We start from the raw sequence: 23,232 nt of genomic DNA on the forward strand, positions 1-23,232 counted from the left end.
GGGCGGGCGGGGCGCGGAGCCGGGCAGGTGCAGCCCCACCCGCCCCGGCTTGGGCCCGGCCGCGAGGGCTAAAAATACTGCCCGGAGGCTGCGGAGCGGAATCCGATCGTGCAAAGTAGGGCAGGGCGCGGAGGAGGCGACGAGTGGCCCGCAGGCCTCGCCCGAGCTCCGGGACCCCCGTTGCCGGCCGCGGCGCAAAGTTTTGCACTGCAGGAATCGGTGCTCGCGGGGAGAACGCAGGACTGGCTATGTGTCGGAAACGGGGCTTGCTTTTTTCTTTTTCCGATACAGGGGACCGAACCCAGGACCTCGCATGCTAGGTGAGCTCCACCACTGAGGTGCATTCAGCCTTTTTCTTTTCGTTTTTTCCTTTCTTTTATCCTTTCCTTTCCTTTTGTCGCTCCCTCCCTCCTTTTTTCCTCTCTCTGTCTTCCTTTCTTTTTAGAAATGTATTCTGTGTTCTTATTGACACAGAATCTGTGCCAGGCAGTGTCTGCTGAGACTGATCCCACAGGACCCGGGGAAAGACACTATTAAGTCTCTTCGGCCTCTGGCTATACCTTTATTTTATTTTGCAGTACTGAGGATTGAACCGAGGGCTGTTGCACTGAGCTGTATCTCCAGCCCTTTTAATTTTAATATTAGCTTTTTTTTAAAATTTTGAGACAGAAGTCTTTAAGATACTCAGGCTGGCCTTGAACTTGTGATCCTCATGCTTCAACCTCCCAAGTGCTGGGATTACAGGTGTGCACCGCCATGCCTAGTTATGGCTGTACCTTTAAGTCGAACAAAATAGAGACCAATTTATTCATCTAAGGGGGAAGCACATGGCCAAGGAGCCTGGACAGGCACCAGGCACCAGACCTCGGGGAAGATGGTTGTACTCAGGAGGTTGGGACTCTTACCCTGGACCCATTTATTTTACAGCTTAGCGGAGGGAGGGTGTTACTCCACCTCAATGGCAGAACCGCTCCTAGGTCCAGGCTGGACCGGTCCCAGATGTGCTACTTTTCTTTTTGGAGTCTTTTTTTTTTTTTTTCTCCCGTACCGGGAATCAAACTCACGACCTTGTGCTTGCCAGGCAGGCATTGTGCCGCTGAGCTAAATCCCCAGCCCCTTCTTTTCCGAGTCTTAAGGAAGAGAAGGAAATCATGATTGAGTCGGGATCCACAACTTGTGGAGGCGGGGGTCGGGGGAGGCCTGGTGCTGAGAAAACTTGCTTTTGCTGGAGCTGGAAATAGGTGTTCCTCAGGAACACCTGGGAAACTCACTGGGGCATGTGGTAGAAAGACCACCAGAAGGGTTTCACATGCCAAAGCTACAGATGGCATCTCTTCTGCCAGGTGCCCTCGGAGGCCAGTATGAAGCTGAAGAAGCAGGTGACGGTGTGCGGGGCTGCCATCTTCTGTGTGGCTGTCTTCTCCCTTTACCTCATGCTGGACCGAGTGCAGCATGACCCTGCCCGACACGAGAACAGTGGGAACTTCCCCCGGGTGAGTCATGCCTAGCTATTGATCTCTGTGTCTACAGGTCACCTGGGCTTGGACCGTCACCCAGCCGGAGGGTCATGTCAGCCTAGGCAGGTCTTCGTCCCGCCCCCTCCCTCCCTTCCTTCTGTGGTGCCAGGGATCAAACCCAGGGCCTTGTCCATGCTGAGTGCTAAATACATGCTGTACCACTGAGCTACATCCGCAGCCAAGTAGGAAGCAAAAAAGAGGAAAAAAAAAAAAAGAAATAAAAAATGGCATTGTGTGTTGCTGCTTTGTCCTCCCCGAGTTCTCAGCAGACATTGCTAATTGATTGCAGCATTCTCTACCATTAAACCCTGATGTGATGGATCCTTCTGGGCACTGTGCTCCAGACTGGCAGCACCAATCACTGCACATGAGGCGAAATCTTTGCCATCTGTGAGCTAGAGAATACGGGGCTTCCAGGTGGATCCAGTCCTCAGTAGTGATGTGCATGGGACTGGTGCTGAGAAAACTTGCTTTTGCTGGAGCTGGAAATAGGTGTTCCTCAGGAACACCTGGGGAAACTCACTGGGGCATGTGGTAGAAAGACCACCAGAAGGCTGTGGTCTGGCTTCCCCTGACGGGGAGGGCTCCCAGCCAGGCCTCAGGTGTTCCCTAGGCAGACACCCTGACTGGAGCATAAGGAGCCATGGGTGAGTGCATTCTGGTTTTTTGGCAGAGCCAAATTTCCGTGCTGCAGAACCGCATCGAGCAGCTGGAGCAGCTATTGGAAGAGAACCACGAGATCATCAGCCACATCAAGGACTCAGTGCTGGAGCTGACTGCCAATGTGGAGGGCCCGCCCGCCCTGCTGCCCTACCACATGGCCAATGGCTCCTGGGTGGTGCCCCCAGAGCCCCGGCCCAGCTTCTTCTCTGTGTCCCCCCAGGACTGCCAGTTTGCTTTGGGGGGCCGGGGTCAGAAGCCAGACCTGCAGGTAAGAGTAGGTGCTGGCACCTACCTGCAGTGGGCACAGTTGGGGTGCTGAGCTGCCGTCCTGCCCGCAGATGCTGATGGTGTCGGAGGAGTTGCCCTTTGACAATGTGGAAGGTGGCGTGTGGAGGCAAGGCTTCGACATCTCCTACAGCCCGCACGACTGGGATGCCGAGGACCTGCAGGTGTTCGTGGTGCCACACTCTCACAATGACCCAGGTGAGCCTGTGGTGTGGGTACCAGGAGCTGGGGGAGGGTGGGCAGCTGGAGGAGGAGGTAGTGTCCTCAGGGGCTCCCCTGTCGGCCCCCCAGGCTGGATCAAGACCTTCGACAAGTACTACACGGAGCAGACCCAGCACATCCTGAACAGCATGGTGTCCAAGCTACAGGAGGACTCCCGCTGGCGCTTCCTCTGGGCGGAAGTCTCCTTCTTCGCCAAGTGGTGGGACAACATCAATGCCCAAAAGAGGGCAGTAGTCCGAAGGCCAGTGGCAGGGGTGAAGGCCTGGGGGCTGTCATATGAGTCCTGGGCAGGGTGGGAAGGTCCTGCCAAATGCTGAAGTGCTGGTGAGGCAGGGAGCTACACAGAGATGAGGGTGACAGTGTGGGGGTCACTAGTGTCAGAGACACCAGTTACTGCAGCATTTTTTTTTTTTTTTGCAGCATTTTTTTGTTTGTTTGTTTTGTTTTGTTTCTGGTACCAGGAATTGAACTCACGACCTCGCGCTTGCCAGGCAAGCGCTGTGCCGCTGAGCTAAATCCCCAGCCCCTACTGCAGCATTTTTAAGATCAACCTATTAAGTGTCCTTTGAAGGGTATCATGGTTTGGGCACTAGTCTACTAAGTGGAGAGAGGGCATGAGGTCACACCCTGGGAGCACAGACACCATCCTGTGACGTGCAGGTTCCCGACTGACGTGGGATAGGCTAGCGGGCAAGGAAGGCCAGTATTTGTGCGCTTGGTCCCAGGTTCAGGTGGACTGGCCATGACACCAGTGCGTGCAGACACTGGCATCATCTGGTTGGCAGGACTGGGCATCGGTCCCCATTCCATCCTGAATGTGGCTTCCCCTGTAGGCTGGTGGGAAACGGGCAGCTGGAGATTGTGACGGGAGGCTGGGTGATGCCAGACGAGGCCAACTCCCACTACTTTGCGCTGATTGACCAGCTCATCGAGGGACACCAGTGGCTGGAGAGAAACCTCGGTATGTCCAGGACCGATAGTGGGGGTCACCCTGCAGCTGGGCCTGGGGTATGGTGACAAGGGACAGTAAGGCACAGGGACTGGCGGGGATGGTTCCTTTCTAGGCTAATGCAGCCCTGATATAGTGGCATCTTCCAGTACCTGCCAAAGCAGAAGCTGGAGTTCTGATAGCTGGGTGAGGCCGAGGCCAGGCCCTGTGACTCTGAGGCGTTCAGGGTCTCTAACCCCATGCCCAGGTGTGACCCCGCGCTCTGGCTGGGCAGTGGATCCCTTCGGACACAGCTCCACCGTGCCGTACCTGCTGCGCCGCGCCAACCTGACCAGCATGCTGATTCAGAGGGTGCACTATGCCATCAAGAAGCACTTTGCAGCCACCCACAACCTGGAGTTCATGTGGAGGCAGACATGGGGTAAGGCCAGGTAGGGCAGCGGGGTCTGAGCAATGCAGCCTTCCCTGGGGAAGAGCAGGGCAGTCAGCAATTCGAGCCCACGGTCCCTCAGGTCACCCTACCAGAGCGGTCTGTCCTTTGCGGTAGGGGCGGGTCACACTGACCTCTGGCCTCTGTGAGCTTCCCTGTGCATCCTTCAGGGCCCTTTGTCCTGTCCCCTGCCTGCAAGTCCCATAGCCTGAGTCCCCCTAGAATTCCACCATCTGTCAGGGCTGCCTTTAGGTCCATGCCCTCTTGACATCCCTGTGCCCGGCTCCCGAGGCTGCCCACTGATGGCTGACCGCATGGTGTGTCTTCTGCAGACTCCGACTCCAGCACAGACATCTTCTGCCACATGATGCCCTTCTACAGCTATGACATCCCCCATACCTGTGGACCCGACCCCAAGATCTGCTGCCAGTTCGACTTCAAACGGCTGCCGGGTGGGCGCATCAATTGCCCTTGGAAGGTGCCTCCCCGGGCCATCACAGAGGCCAACGTGGCAGAGAGGTAGGCATTGGCTTCCAGCCCTGGCCTGGGCATGGTGTTCATTTTTCACTCTACAGAGGAACCAGGGGGCCCGGCCTCTGGTCTGGGCTATGCGGTGCTGGGGAGCTACGGGATGCCAGCCTCAGCTGGAAAATGGAGGGCGGGCTCAGGTGTGAGCTCAGCTCCTTGCAAGTCTCCCTGGAAAACTGGCGTGGCGTACAGGAACCACCTTTCCCAGAAAGCTCTTACTGTCCCCAGCGGGGATGTTTTTCCCATATCCTGACGGACTGTCAGAGCCAGTCAACTGATCAGAGACAAATGGCTTGTAAATTGGTACAGTTTCTTACAAACCTCAGGCTAATGTGCCTTTCCTTGGCCCAGGTATCCTGACTTGGCTGGAAGTCAGCAGGATCCTGTGTGCAGTGAACCACAGCCAACTCACATCACCATTTAGTCCCCCGGACGCGGCCTTCGGCCTCCCTGTCCCCTCTGAAAGAGTAGTTAGGGCCCTCCAGCCATGTCTGTGCGGCTGAAATCACCCCGCCATCCCCAAAGGTGCTGTTTACCTGTGACCTAAACAGTGATTTAGCCAGAACCTTAAGAATGTAACAAGTTGAACTGGTTTTCATGTGGCCAGGAAGGAAAGAAAGTGGTCTTTTGTTTCTAGAAATCTAAACATTGATTGCAGAAAGAACCTCTGGCTGTTAAGCAGGCACGACTCTCTGAGAGCAGCAGCTGCCCTCTCTGAGGCTGGCCCGCTTCTCAGAGAGCAGGCCAGGGAGGACGTGGCTCCCTGATCCGAGAGGCTTCCTGGACTGAGAGGTTCCCTGGGCACTGATAGATCAGGGATGGGTTTTCTTTGGGGGTCTCTCTTGAGAATATAATAGAAATAAAGTAGAGGCAAGCCAGGCCAACACAGTTAGTAGACTAGTGCCCAAACCATGATACCCTTCAAAGGACACTTAATAGGTTGATCTAAAAACGGGAAAACATCCAGGCGTGGTGGTGCACGCCTGTAATCCCAGCACCCAGGAAGCTGAGGCAGGAGGATCATGGTGAGTTCAAGACTAGCCTGGGATACAAAGTGAGCTCAAGGCCAGCATGAACTGCACAATGAGACCCTGTCTCAAAAAGACCAAAAATAAAAAAATAAAAATAAATAAAAAATAAAAACAGGAAAACAGGAAGGGCTGGGGATGTAGCTTAGTGGTAGGGCACTTGTTTAGCATGTACAAGTCCCCGGGTTCCATCCCCAGCAACACTAATAATAATAATAATAATAATAATAACAACAACAACAACAACAACAACAATGATAACAAAAACAGGAAGGAATGTCTAATGTTGTGCTATAAGTCTCTACTTGTCCTTTGACTTTATCTGTCATATTGATTAAAAAACCCAGATGGCTATGAATAGTCCTATTGTGTGCCAGGCACCACTGTAAGTGCTTAAATATTAATGCGTTCATTCATTTTAATTCTCGTAACATTGTGAGGGTTAATGATACCAGTAAGGATTATGATGTTATCTGACATTATTCTCTTACTTTTTTTTTTTTTCCGGTACCGGGAATTGAACTCACGACCTTGCGCTTGCCCGGCACATGCTGTGCCGCTGAGCTAAACCCCCAGCCTCCATTATTCTCATTTTACCAGAAAGAAGCCCAGAGAAGTTGCCTAGGTCACTCAGCTAGAACATGTGGAGCTGGTTTTGGCATAATCTGGCTCCAAAGTCTGGGTTCTTTTTTGGGGAGGTGGTACAGGTATTTGGGCAAACACTGGGCCTTTGTACTGAGCTCCATCTCCAGCCTTTTTTATTTTAGTTTATATTTTTTATTTTAAGAAAACATCTTGCTGAGTTCCTAATATGTCCAGGCCTGGCTCAAACTTGAGGTCCTCTTGCCTCAGCCTCCCAGAGTACCAGGATTATAATAGACGTGTACTGCCCCACCTGGCTGAGCCTGAACTCTTTAATCGAAGTGTGGTGCAACTTCACTCATTGGAGCTGGGATCCCCCAAACCAGATGGGATTTATTAGCTACAAAGGCACCACTCTTGGCTTTAGAAAGCAGAATGGGAAGTTCAGGGTGAAAAGGCCGTGCTGAGCTACACACACAGAAAGCATGGTAACTGTGAGCATGGTGGCAGGTGACCTTGAGGGGCTCCTGTGGGCGGTGAGGCAGGGGTTGTTCTGAGAGAGGTCTGACTGCCCTGCACTACCCTCCCCGCTTTATGCAGTTCTGAGCCCCTGGCTCGGGATGCTGGCCAGAGGAACACATTATAAACTATACCAGGTTTGAAGGAAGAGAAAGCTCAGGCATCACTGCTGTATCTGGAAGATAATTATAGGAAAAGACGCAGAGGCAGGGTCAGGAGAATCGAAGCTCAGCATAAAGAAAAATTGTCCAGAGGACGCTGGGTCCCAGGCACCGGTTTCCTACTCCGGGCTGTGTCCTTGCGGGCCAGACAGCTCCACAGAGGCCTGACACTTGCTCGGGGTAGCTCTGCTCCCTGATCTCGTAACCCTCAGACTTATCATGAGGCCTGCATCCTGTCCTCCCCTCAGGGCAGCCCTGCTCCTAGACCAGTACCGGAAGAAGTCCAGGCTGTTCCGAAGCAATGTCCTGCTGGTGCCCCTGGGTGATGACTTCCGATATGACAAGCCTCAAGAGTGGGACGCCCAGTTCTTCAGCTACCAGCGACTCTTTGACTTCCTTAACAGCCAGCCAGACCTCCACGTGCAGGTGGGGACGCTGACTGGCGGGGTGGGGGCTCCTGGTGCTGCAGCCTGGGGCCTTCCCGGGAGAACCCCTGCTCCTCAGAGCTGGCCCCCAGCCGGGGTTTGTTACCACTCTTGGGCTCAGGATTTATTCCCAGGGTCTTGGCTTGCCTGTGAGGCACAGAAAGGTGGGCCATAGTTACCCCTCCCCAGCTGCTGCAGCACTGGTGGCCTGAATTCCCAGGAGGCCTTGCGACTCATGGGAGTTGGTTTGGGGGTCCCCACAGGCCCAGTTTGGCACCCTCTCAGACTATTTTGATGCTTTGTACAAGAGGACGGGGGTGGAGCCCGGGGCCCGGCCCCCAGGGTTTCCAGTGCTGAGCGGGGATTTCTTCTCCTACGCGGACCGTGACGACCACTACTGGACGGGCTACTACACCTCCCGGCCTTTTTACAAGAGCTTGGATCGAGTCCTGGAAGCCCACCTACGGTGAGATGCCTACCGTCGTAGGCTCGGGGGACTCAGCCTTTGGGGTTGAAGCCCACCTGGGCCTGCAGGAGGCCAACATGGCAGAGGAGTGACGCAGGGAGAAGGGGACTGGCCTGCAGTGCGGGGCAGGTGGCAGGCAGTGACGCCTCTGTCCGCAGGGGGGCAGAGATCCTGTACAGCTTGGCCGTGGCACACGCCCGCCGCTCTGGCCTAGCTTCCCGGTACCCACTGTCCGACTTCGCTCTCCTGACGGAGGCCCGCCGCACTCTGGGGCTCTTCCAGCACCACGACGCCATCACCGGCACTGCCAAGGAGGCCGTGGTGATGGACTATGGGGTCAGGTGGGCACCCCCCCCTCGAAGCCCCACCTCGTTCCCCGCACCCACGGCTGCAGAGAGGTCCCTTGGTGGGTGGTGGGCCGGCTGTGGAGGCCCGGCCCTGTGATCGTCTCCCAGCCCTCCACTGTCCACACAGGCTCCTGCGCTCCCTCGTCAGCCTGAAGCAGGTCATCATCAATGCAGCCCACTACCTGGTGCTGGGGGACAAGGGGACCTACCGCTTTGAGCCTGGGGCACCCTTCCTCCAAGTGGTGAGCCCCACTGGATCTGCTTGGGGTCGTCTCTTTCTCTGGCCAGGTGGGGAGAAGGCCTGCTGCCTGATGCCTCTTCCCTCTGCCCGCTTTGCTCTAGGACGACACCCGCTCCAGTTACGACGCCCTGCCGGAGCGTACAGTAATCCAGCTAGACGCCTCACCCAGGTGACCCACACTAGGCCAGGTGCCCCGAGGTCCCTGGTCTCGTCCCCACTCTGCACCTGTCCCCCAGCCACAGACTCTGTCCTGCCCACTGGCCCTGCCCTGTCACCCCCCACCCCCAGGTTTGTGGTGCTCTTCAACCCCCTGGAGCAGGAGCGGCTCAGTGTGGTGTCCCTGCTGGTCAGCTCGCCCCACGTCCGTGTCCTGTCGGAGGACGGGCAGCCGCTGGCCGTGCAGATCAGTGCCCACTGGAGCTCGGCCACCAACATGGTCCCTGATGTCTACCAGGTGAGGCAGGGCTCTGTCTGCAGTGGCCTTCCCCCAGGTCCTCCCTCTGCCTGTCACCCACCTCCTATTTCCCTGCTACGGCCCCACCTACTACCCAGACTAGCGGTGAGTGTCTTGGGGACAGGGGCTGCCCAGAGGACGCTCTTGGGCACTGAGTGTTTAAAAGGAAGATAGTAATAATAATAAAAATGTCAGTTACAATACCCCACCATCCATTCATTCAACAAGTCTTTATTTACTGAATTATTTGAGACAGGGTCTCTCTCATGTGTTGCCCAGGCTGGCTTCAAATTCCTGGGCTCAGGTGATTTTCCTTCCTCAGTCTCCCAAAAGGCTGGCGCTGCAGATGCACACTACCTCATAGCCAGTATTTATTGGAAGTCTAATGTGATCACCACTTCGTAGGGTCTTGTTTTGTTCATGACAGGAGATTAAACCCATGGCCTTCAGACTGAGCTGCATCTCCCAGCCCTTTTTTATTTTGAGACAGGACCTTACCAAATTGTCCAAGCGGGGTTCACACTTCAGTCCTCCTACCTTAGCCTCACAGAGTGCTGGGTTTACAGGTATAGGCCACGCTGCCTGATGCTGCTTTATAATTTTTCAAATGTCATTTGAGACTGAGAAAGCCTAACCAACAAGAAGGGGTGCTCCAGGGCTCAGCAGCATAAGCGCTTGCCTGGCAAGCCTGAGGTCATGAGTTCGATTCCCTGTACAAAAAAAAAGAAAGAAGGAAAGAAAGAAAACACATTCAGCAGTGTTAATGGGGCTGGGGATTTAGATCAGCGGCACAGCACCTGCCTGGCAAGCGCAAGGTTGTGAGTTTGATTCCCAGTACCAGAAAAAAGAAAAACCAAAAAAAATATAAAATAAAATAAAAAGAAGGGATGCTACAGAGGAGAGGACAGAGGCTCCGGTGGGTGCAGGACTTGTCCAGGCTCTCTGTTAGGAAACAGAAGCCTGAGACTGGGACCCACAGATGCTTGGCCCAGCCTGTGTCCTCACCCCGCCCGTGCCCGCAGGTGTCTGTGCCTCTCCGCCTGCCTGCCCTGGGCCTAAGTGTGCTGCAGCTGCTGCAGGGCCTGGACACACACCGCACACTGCCCTCCTCTGTGCGTGTCTACCTGCATGGCCAGAGGCTGTCGGTCAGCAGGCACGAAGCCTTCCCCATCCGTGTCATCAACTCGGGCACTGGTGATTTCACCCTCAGCAACAGCTACATGCAGGTCTGGTTCTCAGGCCTTACCGGGCTCCTCAAGGTAAAGGGCCAGGGGTGCTGTGCAGGGCCAGGAGTGGAGGAGGACGTACGTGCTGGTGTGGCTGCGCCTGCTCCACCTGAGTGACTGACGGGGACCCAGGCGTGGGCTGTCTCAGTGCCCAGCCAGCAGTCTGGAAAGCTGGATGCGTCAGGCTGTTACTGTAATAACAGATATCTGAGATCATCAACCTATAAAGAGTGCAGGTTCTTGTTAGCCACAATTTCAGGGGTTTGGCCCCTGGCCTGGTGGACCTGCCTGTGGGAGCCGCACATCATGGTAGGATCGTGTGGTAGAGCAGAGCTGCCCCCTTGTGGGCAGGACACAGGAGATGGGAGGGGCACTCCAGTGACCCCAAGCCTCCTCTGGGCCTGCCTGTTGGCTTCCGCCTCTTCCCTGCAGCCCCCCAGGTAGCGAGCCCTTAACACAGGGCCTCTGGGGAGCCTGAGATACAGGCTGTAGCCCCAGGCCGGGCCTGGTGTGCTGGCCTGGGGCCAGGGGTCAGGCTGTGGTTTTTGACAGAGCATCCAAAGGGTGGACGAGGACCAGGAACAGCGGATAGACGTGAGGCTCCTCATCTATGGCACGCGTGCGTCCAAAGACAAGAGCGGCGCCTACCTCTTCCTGCCTGATGACCAGGCCAAGGTACCTGACGGGCTCTGGGAGGTGTCCCTAACAGGGCTGTGCAGAGGGGCACAGCACTTCCAGGGTGACTGCTCCCTGCTGAGGTCTTGTCTGCCACCATGGGAGGGAGGCCAGTGGGCGGGCAGCAGTCACAGTGGGGCCCAGGGTGTGAGGCAGAGTCTCATGGGATGAGAACATCTCCTGACTGACCTGGGGCCGCTAACTGCTTGTCTGTCCGTGCCTCGGGCTCAGTGGCTGCCGCCTCTTTCCCCAGCCCTACGTCCCCAAGAAACCGCCCTTGCTGCGTGTCACTGAGGGTCCTTTCTTCTCAGAGGTGGTCGCTTACTACGAGCACGTTCACCAGGTGGTCCGACTGTACAACCTGCCAGGTGAAGAGGGGCTGTGGAGGAAGTGTGGGGCCCACGGGCTGTGGCCTGTGCCCCTCGTGCCCCTTCTGTGTTCATACATCTGTGCCCCGCAAATGGAGCTTTTGAGTCGGGGATGCTTAGTGTCTTGGGACAAGGTCACCAGAGACCCTGTCCCTGGGACTCGCCTGGGAGGTTGGGCAGTGTCCCCAGCATGGCTCGCAAGCTGTGCTCCTCTGCCCTTCTCCCCTTGTCTCCCCTGTGTGCCCAGGGGTAGAGGGACTGTCTGTGGATATGTCATTCCTGGTGGACATCCGGGACTATGTCAACAAGGAGCTGGCCCTGCGCATCCACACGGACATTGACAGCCAGGGCATCTTCTTCACAGACCTCAATGGCTTTCAGGTGATGCCTGAACCCCCGGTGCAGAACGGGGACTGTACTGGTGGCCCTGACAAGTGAGGCAAGAGTGATCAGGGACCCTGAGGGCCCAGATGGTGCCCGGACGCCCTTGACTGGCTGGGCCGGCCCACAGGTGCAGCGCCGGCGGTATCTGAAGAAGCTGCCCCTGCAGGCCAACTTCTACCCCATGCCAGTCATGGCCTACATCCAGGATGCGCAGCAGCGCCTCACGCTGCACACGGCCCAGGCCTTGGGCGTCTCCAGCCTCAGTGATGGTGAGTAGGGAGCAGGAGGTCTGCGGGGGTCCGCGACGAGAAGCAACCACCCACCGTCGAGGCCTGTCCCCTGCCACGGCCTCCCTCCCTCACTTCTTCCCTGTCACCGTCACCTCCCTGTTGGAGAGGGATGAGGGGGCATCCACAGCTCTGGTCGGTCTCCCTGGATGCAAGGCAGCAGGCACCATTGTCACCCTCTCCCCTGACACAGGCAGTGGGTGGGGAGTCCCATGCGGTCCCTCAAGAGGCACCTGGTATTGAATGGCGACTCTTAGCTGAGGTGTGTGACCATTCTCCCGGCAGGAGCGCCTGCAGGGACAGTTTGAAAGCATACTCAATATTTTATGAAATATTTAGGAAAAGAAAAAAGGAGAGGATGATGTTCTGTTTTTTTAATCCCCCATAGTACTAGAGCTTGAACCCAGGGCCTTGTCTCAAATTTAAAAATTTTTTTAAAGGACTGGGATATAACTTAGTGGGGACTGAGTTCAATCCCAATACTGAAAAAAAGCAAAAGGCAAGCAGAGGGGACCATCAGCCACCTGTGTCCCCCAGGGAGCCCCAAGGCCTCTGAGCCTCTCATCCGCCGTCTGGCTGTCCTCCCTACAGCCTGACTTCTGACAGACGAGGCCGTCAGAGCTGGTGTCTGGCTTGCCAGCCTTCTGGCTGTCCCCTGCCGTGTAGAGCACGGGTGGGAGGTGGTTTGAGTCACAGCCCTCAAAACCTGGGCCAGAGAGGGAATGTGTGGCCACCCTGGGCACGGTGTCACTCTCAGTGCCCCGCTTGCCTGGTTGGTTCTATGTGACCAGTCCAGATAGGGCTTCCTGCTGGGGCTCCGGAGTCACGGAGCGTGACTGTGCTTTCTGGGCCTGCCGTTTCCTCATGTGTGAGGCAGGGACACAGGGCCACCGTCTCTCAGCCCTCCCAGCTCCAGGCTCCTGACTGCCTGAGCTCCTGGTCTCTCTTCTGGGCTTTTCCTTGAGGGAAGCCGCCTGCTCCAGGGTGGGGTGCAGCGGGGTGGCAGGCTGGGGTTCACTCCTTCCTCCCCCAGGTCAGCTGGAGGTGATCTTGGACAGGCGGCTGATGCAGGATGATAACCGGGGCCTGGGCCAAGGGCTGAAGGACAACAAGAGAACCTGGAACCATTTCCGCCTCCTGCTTGAACGGCGAACCATGGGCAGTGAGGTAAACCTAGGCCCAGTGCCCAGGGGCCAGGGCAGGTTTGTCACACGGTGACGGGGGGTTCCAGCCTTGGGCCCAAGGAAGGGACAGTGGAGCAGGGCTAATTCCGGGTTGTGGCAGGTAGCCGTCTGCATCTCGCTGACCATTCTCGCTGACCATCTCATGCACCCTGGCAGTCCCACTGTCGCCTGTGCCCCCATGTTGTCTCCCGCCTCCCTCTCTGCTGCCCCCACCCTGCCCCGCCCTCTAACCCTCTGCCCGTCCCCGCTCATCTCATGGCTTTCTTTACCCCACCAGCCTGGCTGTTTCTACAAACTGGCAGCCATGTTTAGGGGCTTGATCTTTCCCAGCAGCAGGAGCGGTGGCCGAGAGGTAAGGGTGGATGGTTGGAATGCCCAGCAAACTGTCCCTGTAGTTGGAGCCCACTGCTTGGTGCCCTGAGGTCTATGGTTTAACCACGCCCACCATGTAGACGCTGAGCCCCTGCAGTGCTAGGAGCTGAGGGAAATGGTGCCGCTGGCTCTAGGAACTTATTTATGAGTGGGGTCGGGGTAGAAAGGGCCATGTGTACCAGGTCCTGAGGAGAAGACCACAGCGGGGCCTTTGGACGTCACAGACACCATCCTAGTGGAGGTGTGGGCCAGGCTTAGCTCTGACCGGGTGGGCGGCCCAAAGGCGTGGCATGGGGACTGGCAGCGAGCTCCTTCAGTTACACCACAGCTGTGCTGTCTCGTGTGTAGTCACCAGCCACATGGGGCTACCGTGGTGAATTAGTTAGTCTTTTTTGTTTGTTTTTGTCTTTTTGAGACAGGGTCTCGCTATGCAGTTCAGGATGGCTTGAACTCACTTTGTAGCCCAGGCTGCCCTCAAACTTGAAGCGATCCCCCTGTCTCAGCTTCCTGAGTGCTGGGATTATAGACGTGTGCCCCCATGCCCTGCCGCCCTGGTGAATTAAAATGAAATAAAAAGTCAGTTTTTCATTCCTGTTGGACACATTTCATTCCTCGGTGGTTCCAAGTGCTACTGTTTAGAAGTGCAAAGGCGGTGAATTTCCGTGCAGGAGGCTCTGTGGCTGGTGCTGGGCTTCAGCACGGTAGGGCGGTTGGGCCCAGTACAGTGGCCGTGAAAGCCTGGCCACAGAGCCTGGGTGCCCGGAGAAGGGCCAGAACAGGAGGGACGCTGTCAGGACTCTGCCCTCAGGGAATGACCCGAGCTCCAGGGAGCACGTGGACAGTTTGAAAGCTGTTCAAACAGGAAGTGTTGGTGGTTTGGACTGGAGCTAAGCCTTGGGTGGGCAGAAGTTGGGGTGGCTGTTGGTATCCTGTAGTGGTGGATAAAAATGGGCTCAGCAGCTCCCGGGCCCGGTGAGGGGAAAGGGAAGTCGATTCTGGGTGTTGTAGGGCCAGGAATCAGGACAGAGAGCGGGGGGCTTTGGAGGACAGTTGCGCATAAGCCTGTGAGTGCAGTATCAAGGGCAGAATCACGGGGACCAGGCCCCTGAGCACCAGGCTGGCGCTGTGGACATGGGGCCCCCTGGGGATCCCAGAGGGCTCAGAGCACTTTCTCCATCAGATGCTCATCTCCCACCCTTCTGTTCCACTCATGCAGGCAGAAGGGTGAATCTGTCTGCCTTACATTCCCTGTCTGTCTGTCTGTCTGTCTCTCTCTGATGGGAGATGTTGCTGATAAGTGTGCTGCTTGTGACAGTGTTACAGAAGCAAAAAAAAATACCAGAAAAAAGTTGGCTCTCTGAATTGGGCGCCACGAGAAGTAGCCACCCATGGAGGGTCAGAGGTACAAGGCCTGGTGCCAGACCCACTAGGAAGGCTTTTTGCAAAGGAGGGGGCCTGGATATGCTGTGCCAACCTCCTCTTCACCCTCAGCATGGCTGTGCCCTCACCCACCTCTCGGCCCCGCCCGCAGGTCCAGGATGGCCGCTCCACCAGCTACCCATCCCTCCTGAGCCATCTGACCTCCATGTACCTGAATACCCAGGTGTTCACCCTGCCTGTTGCCAAGACACCATCCCCAGGCCCTAGTCTGCGCGCCTTTCATCCTCTGGCGTCCTCGCTGCCCTGTGACTTCCACCTGCTCAACCTGCGCATGCTCCAGGCTGAGGTGAGCGCCCCGCTCAGCCTTGGTCTCCAAGGCCAGATTCCAGCCCCTCCCCTGTCCCTGGGCCAGCCTGCCTTTCACTGCCCTCTTCCTGTCGCTGTCCCAGGAGGATAACTTGCCCTCAGCAGATACCGCGCTCATTTTACACCGCAAGGGTTTCGACTGTGGTCTTGAGGCCAAGAACTTGGGGTTCAACTGCACCACAAGCCAAGGCAAGGTGAGCAGGCCCGGGTGTGGGAGTGATAGCTCTGCAGAGAGGCAGGTAGGGAGGTCCAGCGCTGGAGGTAGCCAGGCCGGGGTGAGCTGGGTGGCAGGGTGGGAGAAGGAAATGTCGTGCCAAGCTAGGTGCGGTGGCACACGCCTGTACTCCCAGCACTGTGGGAGGCTGAGACAGAGAGGCCACAAGTTGCAGCTCAACTTAGTGACTTGGTGAGACCCTGTTTCAACAAGAAAGAGAGAAAGAAAGTTACTCCTGCGCGCTGGGAAGGAAAGGGGAAAGCAGTTGACATGCGTATGCAGTTACTGAGGCCTGACAGGCAGTTCCAAACAAGGCATAGGGCCCTGAACCAAGCAAAGTGGGAAGCACCAGAAATAAAAAATCAAAACCCAGGGCTGGGGATTTAGCTCAGCAGCACAATGCCTGCCTAGCAAGCTCAAGGTCGTGAGTTCGATTCCTGGTACCGGAAAAAAAAACCAAAAACCAGGGGGAAAAAAACAAAAAAACAAAAAAAACCACTGCATCTTCCTCTGGAAGCTCTACCCACAGTCTCAGACGGTGCTGATAAATGCACCCGCAGGGCGCCACTGATGCAGAAGTGACCATGGTCCCTGTCCTCAAAGACTCGTACTTGCTGTGACGATTCCCACCCCGAGACGCATGGGCAGGCTCTGGGGCTCGGCGAATCTCCGGGAGCCTGAGACTGGCCACAGACACGTGTGAGAAGCATGTTGCTCCTGGAAGGTCAAAGCTCCCGGCAGATTTGTTTTTCCTACAGTCCTGGGGACAGAACCCAGCCGAGCACAAGCGAGGCAAGCACTCATCGCTAAGCTGTACCCCGGCCCTTCAGATTATATTTTTTTACTCTTTTTTCTTGTATCAGCTACACAGATTCATGGTTTTCATTGTGCAGAGCTGTACCTGCACGGACAGATGTGATCATTACTACTCCCTGTCACCGCCTTTGGCCCACTCCCTCTCACTGCACATTGGGGGGCTGCAGTGCATGCAGTGTATTCTGCTCACATCCGTCCCCCATTATCCTGCCTAGCCTCTCATTGCCCTTACCCTCATTCCCTTCCTCTTGGCTGTAATGATCTCCCTTCTTTCTTGCCGTTTTTCTAGATTCCTCATGTTAGGGAGAATGTGCGGTATTTATCCAAGTCTGGCTTATTTTGCTCAACCTGATGGTTTGCAGATCCACCTATTTTCCAGCACAGAACAGAATTTTGTTCTTCCTTATGGCTGAATAGCACTCCATTGTATATATATACATTATACCATATTTCTTTACCTATTAATCCACTGTTGGGTACCTAGGGTGGTTCCATATCTTGATTATTATGAATTGTGCCACAAAAAACATGGGTATGCGGGTGTTTCTGTGGTATGCTAACTCATTGCTTCAGGCGTATACCAAGGAGTGCTTTAGCTGGATTTAGTGGTAGCTTGGTTTTAGCGTTTTGAGGAATGCATACTGATTTCCTGTACTCATTTATGTTCCCACCAGATGGCTGTACTCATTTATGTTCCCACCAGATGTAAAAGGGTTCCTCCCCTCCCACCACCCCTCCCCCTGCATCCTCACCAGCATTGTTGTCTTCTGTACTTTTTTTTTGTTAGCACCGGGAATCGAACTCAGGGCCTGGTGCTTGCCAGGCAAGTACTGTGCCTCTGAGCTACATCCCTGGTCCCTGTTTTCTGTGTTCTTTTTTTTTTTTTTGGTACCGAGAATTGAACTCAGGACCTTGTGCTTGCCAGTCAGGCGCTTGTGCCACTGAGCTGGATCCCCGGCTTCTGTGTTTTTGATGAATACATTCTGCCTGGGGTGAGAAGGACTCTCAGGATCATTTTAATTGGCTTTCCCTAATGGCTAAAGATGTTAAGCATTTTTCCATATACTTATTGGTCATTTGTGCTTTTGAGAAATGTCTGTTCAGTTCCTTTGGCCATTTATTGATTAGGCTATTTGGTTTTGTTGGTGTTAATTTATTTTATATATACCTACATTTCTAGATACAGTATTACTTCTGACAGAAGAATAACTGGGAAAGATTTTCTCCCATTCTGCAGGCTGTCTGTTCCCCTTGGTGTACAGAAACTTTTTAGTTTGATGTAGTCCTGTTTGTTGGTTCTTATCATTATTTCCTGTGCTTTTTGAGACTATTCAGAAAGTCTTTGCTTGTGCCAATGGCTTGAAGTGTTCCCCTGTGTTTTCTTTTAGCAGTTTCAAAGTTTCAAGTCTAGTAGCCGGGAATGGTGGCGCACACCTATAATCCCAGCACTCGAGAGGCTAAGGCAGGAGAATTGCCATGAGTTGGAGGCCAGCTTGGGCTACATAAGTGAGTTTAAGGCCAACCTGCACTACCTAGTGAGACACTGTCTCAAAAAAACAGAAACAAAACACCCTACAAAGTTTCAAGTCTAATACCTAGGTCTCTGATCCATTTTGATTGATTTTTGTACAGGGTAAGAGATAGGAATCTAGTTTCAATCTTCTTCAGATGGGTATCTCAGGGGCTGGGGATTTAGCTCAGCGGCACAGTGCCTGCCTGGCAAGCGCGAGGTCGTGAGTTCTATTCCCAGTACTGGGAAAAACAAACAAACAAACAAACAAAAAACAACAAAAAACCCCAGATGGATATCTCTTTCCCCAGCCCCACTTGTGAAAGAGGCTGTCTTTTTTCCGTGTATATTTTTGGCTTCTTTGTCCAGAATCAGATGGCTGTAGCTGTGTGAGTTTGCTTGTGTGGCCTCGAATCTATTCCATGGGTCAGTGTGTCTATTTTTGTGCCAGTACCCTGCTGTTTTGTTACTGTGGCTGTGTATATAATTTGACATCAGGTATTGTGATGCCACTAGCCCTCCTGTAACTGCTTAGAGTTGCTTTGGCTACTTTGGCTATTTTGTGTTTCCAAATGAATTCTTCCTCCCACCCCAAATGAATTTAAAAATTTTTTTTCTAGTTCTGTGAATAATGTCATTACCATTTTGATGGAAATTACATTGAATCTGTACATCACTTTTGATAATGTGGCCACTTTGACTCCATTAATTGTACCAGTCCATGAACATAGGAGGTCGTTCCATGTCTCGGTGTCTTCTTCAGTTTCTTTTTGTTTTGTTTGTTTTCTGTTTTTTTGTTTTTCTTCTGGTACCGGGAATCGAACTCATGACCCTGTGCTTGCCAGGCCGGCGCTTTTGCCACTGAGCTAAATCCCCAGCCCCATCTTCTTAAGTTTCTTTCTTCAGTGTTCTAAAGTTTTCATTGCAGAGGTTTTTCACTTTCTGGGTTAGATTGATCTCTAGGTATTTGATTTTATCTGAAGCTATTGCAAATGGAATTATTTTCCCGATTTCTCTCTCAGCTAGTCCATTATTGGTATATAGTAAAGCTACTGACTTTTTTTCTCCCAGTACTGGAAATTGAACCTGGGACCTTTGCACTGAATTATATCCCTAGCATTTTGTTTTGTTTTGTTTTAACTTTGAGACAGGGTCTCACTAAGTTGCCCAGGCAGGTTTTAAACTTGTGATCCTCTTTCTTCAGCCTCCCGAAGGGCTGGGGCTACAGGTGTACACCACCTTGCCTCACTAAGCTATTGACTAATATTGATTTTATATCCTGCCATATTGCTGAATTCATCAATTAGCTCTAGTTGATATTATAAGTATAGAATGATATGATCTGCAAACAAGGATAATTTGACTCCTCCCTTCCTGTTTGTATCCCTTTCCTTTCTTTCTCTGGCCTAATTGCTCTGGTTAAAATTTCAAGAACTGGAGGGCTGGGGATATAGCTCAGTGGCACAAGCGCCTACCTGGCAAGTGAAAGGTCCCAAGTTCGATTCCTGGTACTGAAAAAAAAATAAGAGCAGCCACCTTTATCTTGTCCCGACACCTTCTGATTCTCAGAGAGAGACGACATAGACAAAGCACATGTTAGCTGGTGTGGTAGCACCCAATAACCCCAGCCCTTCTTTTTTTGTCTTTTTGAGACAGGGTCTCCCTGTGTGGTTCAGGCTGGCCTTGAGCTCACTTTGTAGCCCAGGCTGGTCTCGAATTTGCAATGATCCTCCTGCCTCAGCCTCCCAAGCGCTGGGATTGTAGGCATGTGCTACCACGCCCGGCGTCCTTCTCTCCTACAGGTAGCCCTGGGAAGCCTTTTCCACGGCCTGGATGTGGTGTTCCTGCAGCCAACCTCTTTGACCCTGCTGTACCTGCTGGCCTCACCCTCCAATAGCACGGACCTCTATCTGGAGCCCATGGAGATCGCCACCTTTCGCCTCCGCTTGGGTTAGGGCTTCTTGTGGCCCAAAGAGAAGCTCATTCACAGAGACTGCCACCCCGGGTATCCCATCCCAGTCTGCCTCTCAGAACTGTGACAGACTGAGCTCTGCCCTCGCTTTCTGTTCTTTGTTGCTTCTGTGTTCGAGGCAACCCGCACAGCCAGCCGTGGGTAGGTGGGGCAGGCACGGTGAGGTGTTGAAGACGAGGGCCTTGGTCAGGATGGGCTATGCCAGGCTCTCCTGTGGACTGTGTGTGGCTGCCCCGCTGGGCCCCAGCTCAGGCTCCCACCCTTTTCCCAGGACGGGATATAGGAGGCACAGGGGCAGACGGAGGCTAACTGGGTGGTGGCCCGTGTAGGTAATTGTTGGCAAGGGCTGGCTGTGGGGGTCCTGTGGTGATGTAGAGGCCACCTGTCCTGGTGTGAGGAGCAGGATGAGGGTGGTTCTGGGGAGAAAATGGTGACCCACAGTTGACAGTGAGGTGGAGGAGGAAGAGGAATCTCTCTTTCTCCTAAGAGCCTGAGGGCCTCGGTGCTTTCTGTGAGTCTCTGCTCTCACCACCACTGGGCCTGCATGACCGGAAGGGCTTGTTAGGCATGTGAACGGAAGTCTTAGGACACTTCAGGTACCAAAACCCCCACTTCAGACTGGCACTGGCTCTGTGTGTTGACTTGTGTGGTGGGGTAGTGGCAAGGGCCTGGGGAGGGGGCCTTCCTCCCTACCGTACCCCTTTGTTCCCTTTAATTCATCCGCTGTCCCCCCAAAAACTCCTTCCTGTGCTGGGGGTTTGGCCCTAGAAAATTTCCTTTCCTAGGAAAGAAATCGAGCCTCTAAGACCCCACAGACCTGGGCAGCTTGGCACAGCATCTGGCGCTGTGCCCTGGGCAGGCCTGCGGCTTCACCTCGGGCCCATCCTTGGGCAAAAGTGTTCCGTTCCTGGCACAGACCAAGGACATGGAGGCTAAATTAGGAGGCAGTAGGACTGCTCATGAGCCTTTATTTTAGCTTCAATCAATAGAGAAAAATTTGTGAGTCTCTTCAGATGCGGAAAAGATACTTGGTGACATTTATAATCTATCCCTTATTACAACTCTTACCAAGACTAAGAAGAAACACCCTAATCTACATACAGGTCTCTCAGGCATCTAAAGAGTCGGACACCACAGGCGTCCCATGTGAGCCAGGAACCGGCGGGGGGGTACTGCCATCTTGGTGTCGTGGCATCTCTCACCCGTGCAGTAAGACCGATGAGGGGATAGGGAAGAAGTATATTCCATTATTTGTAGACAATAAAGCTGCCTACTGGTAAAATCTAAGAGAATCAAGAAGACCTACTAACAGCTTTCCGTAAGTTGATGCACTGCTGCACGTTTCTGTAAGGATCTTGGTTCTCCCTACTTCAGCCCATAAATTCTCTGTAATTTTGGCAAGATTGAATGCTTTTTGGGATTCAACTGGCTCTGAAGCTCATTGGGAAGAGTAAAGGCAGGTGAACCCAAGACCGTGCTGAGTGGCAGTGGACAGGGTTTGCAGTGGGGCTGAGTGGGGAAAAGGACGTCCTACCAGGTTTCCCAGAGGACTTTCCTGCAAGCATGGATTCAATCAGTGCAACGGACTGTGTCAGACAGACCCAGGGGACAGCATGGAGAGTCCAGAAAAAGATCCTGGAACGAAAGAATTTTGTATGCAATACAAAGGGTTTTAAGTGGGGAAAAAATGGATTATTTAATAAACAGTACTTTGAGACAACTAGCTATCTATTAGAGTTAGACCTCTACCTCGGTTTCTGCAAAAATTCGTTCTAAAGGGAAAAAAAACAAAATAAAATGACAAAATGACTCAAGAAAAAATATTTTTATACCTGTGATGTGGGAAAGTCTTTTCTAAACATGAAACCTAAGAGGAGACATAGTAAAGGAAAAGATAACAGGTTTTACCACACACAGACACACACAAAATACTGAAAATGTTTTGTGCTGTAGGAAGCATCAAAGTCAGAAGATAGATGTCAGACACAGGCAGAAACATTTCCAGCGCATACAAAACATCAGTACAATTTAGGAGAAAAGCTTGCTGTGGGATCTGAGTCACTGGGGCCTGCCAGGCAGCCGCCTGAAGACACCTTGAGAGTAGCGGAGCTGAGTTCCTGCAGATCTGAGAGTCCTTGGAGCCTCAGCAACTGGAGTCCTGCCCATCTCACAGTGCGGGAAATAAGATGATCAATTGGAAGTGCTGAGGTAATGCATGGGCCGGAGAAGAGCTACACAAATGCGAGCTATAATATTAGTAAATGATGCTAAGTAATCAGAGCAAATGTTACCACGAGAATCTATGAACCCTTAAATTAGCAGAATAAAGAATATTATCTTTGGAGGTCTTTCTTTTTTTTTGTACTGGGAATTGAACTCAAGACCTTGCACTTGCCAAGCAGGTGCTTATGCTGCTGAGCTATATGCTTGGCCCTGGAGGTCTTATGTGTGCAATGAAGTTATTCATCTAACAAGACCTATGTTTAATGCTGCACACTAGCCTTTTAAAATCAGTTAAGCAGGGTTCAAAATGTGGCCCAGTGTCACCAGAATAGCTTATGGAAAGTTCAGGCAGGCATGGTAACACATGGCTCTAATCTCAGCTACTCAGGAGGCAGAAGCAGGCAAATTTAAAGTTTGAGGGCAGGGACTGGGGATTTAGCTCAGTGGCACAGCACCTGCCTGACAAGCGCAAGGTCGTGAGTTCGACTCCTGGTACAGGGGGAGCGAGGAGAACGAGGGCAAACTGGGCGTGGTGGTGCACCCCTGTAATCCCAGCACTCGGGAGGCTGAGGCAGGAGGATCATTGCAAGTTCAAGACCAGCCTGGGCTACAAAGTGAGCTCAAGGCCAGCCTGAACCACAGAGCAAGACCCTGTCTCAAAAAAAAAAAAAAAAGTTCGAGCACAGCCTGGGCATCTTAATGAGACTGTTGTCTCAAAATTTTTAAAAGAACTGGGGCTGTAGCTTAGTGCTAGAGTGCTTGTCTAGCATGCACAAGGCCCTGGGGTCAGTCCCCAGTAACACACATGCACGCGCGCATGCAGCCTCCTAAGAGCTTCTCCTTTAGCCTGGGCGTTGCAGTGACATGTAGGACAGAGTCATGGCTGCGCTGAAACTGATGTGTAACCAGAGCAAGAGACAAAATCTCGCTCTCATGCACAGGAAGAATAAAGGATCCTGGCACAGCGTTTGAACCAGTCTGTTGGGGTAGGGGCGAAAGAACTTCTATTTTAACAAGCACCCAGGTAAGCACATAATTTGAAAATAGGTCTATTTTAAGGCAAGCAGCAACTCTTAACCATGGAGCTCCGGGGCTGAGGCCACAGTTCTGAGGATGACAAAACTGGAACCAGGACACAACACAAACAACTTTAGCCACTGGAAATGGATAAAATTCTGTTCCCTCCTGCAACCCTCCACCACATAAGAGCTGGGTGTTGGGGTGCAGGGTGATCAGGCCCAGAGAACATTTGGGGGTGGCTTGCTTAGGGCACGGGTATACGCTTGAACACCTGCACAGACAGCATTACATCTCTAACAGGAACGTCACCTGCTTACCCAGGAACAAAAAGGTATGCAAGGACAACAAGGGTCATCATAGCGAAGGATGACAGAAAAATCCTTCCCAACACACCTCAGTTTCACCTAGGGAAAGTGGG

At 53.3% G+C, this 23,232-nt stretch overlaps 1 protein-coding gene across 3 annotated transcripts in view; it reads left to right on the plus strand.

The window, feature by feature from the left end:
• Positions 1–21,394, plus strand: part of Man2a2 (mannosidase, alpha, class 2A, member 2) — a 28,880-nt gene extending 7,486 nt beyond the window's left edge. Inside the window, exons 3-26 of one of the 3 annotated variants that reach the window (XM_005381511.2) lie at positions 292–320; positions 1,344–1,493; positions 2,191–2,448; positions 2,519–2,663; positions 2,757–2,928; positions 3,521–3,648; positions 3,884–4,057; positions 4,399–4,585; positions 7,133–7,310; positions 7,573–7,775; positions 7,934–8,116; positions 8,250–8,364; positions 8,465–8,532; positions 8,652–8,817; positions 9,840–10,076; positions 10,596–10,718; positions 10,972–11,086; positions 11,334–11,467; positions 11,598–11,739; positions 12,791–12,924; positions 13,219–13,293; positions 14,845–15,039; positions 15,143–15,253; positions 19,402–21,394. In XM_005381511.2, coding sequence (XP_005381568.1) covers positions 1,362–1,493; positions 2,191–2,448; positions 2,519–2,663; positions 2,757–2,928; positions 3,521–3,648; positions 3,884–4,057; positions 4,399–4,585; positions 7,133–7,310; positions 7,573–7,775; positions 7,934–8,116; positions 8,250–8,364; positions 8,465–8,532; positions 8,652–8,817; positions 9,840–10,076; positions 10,596–10,718; positions 10,972–11,086; positions 11,334–11,467; positions 11,598–11,739; positions 12,791–12,924; positions 13,219–13,293; positions 14,845–15,039; positions 15,143–15,253; positions 19,402–19,554 — 3,528 coding nt within the window. In that variant the 5' untranslated portion in view covers positions 292–320; positions 1,344–1,361 and the 3' untranslated portion in view covers positions 19,555–21,394. Of the gene's footprint in view, positions 1–31; positions 321–1,343; positions 1,494–2,190; positions 2,449–2,518; positions 2,664–2,756; positions 2,929–3,520; positions 3,649–3,883; positions 4,058–4,398; positions 4,586–7,132; positions 7,311–7,572; positions 7,776–7,933; positions 8,117–8,249; positions 8,365–8,464; positions 8,533–8,651; positions 8,818–9,839; positions 10,077–10,595; positions 10,719–10,971; positions 11,087–11,333; positions 11,468–11,597; positions 11,740–12,790; positions 12,925–13,218; positions 13,294–14,844; positions 15,040–15,142; positions 15,254–19,401 lie in introns of those variants that run through there. The other 2 variants (XM_013512504.1, XM_013512505.1) reach the window with 2 other exon arrangements.
• The last annotated feature ends 1,838 nt before the right edge of the window (positions 21,395–23,232 follow it).

This window comes from Chinchilla lanigera, unplaced genomic scaffold, assembly GCF_000276665.1.
Source record: "Chinchilla lanigera isolate Chin_1 unplaced genomic scaffold, ChiLan1.0 scaffold00015, whole genome shotgun sequence".
Classification (NCBI taxonomy): Eukaryota; Metazoa; Chordata; class Mammalia; order Rodentia; family Chinchillidae; genus Chinchilla; species Chinchilla lanigera.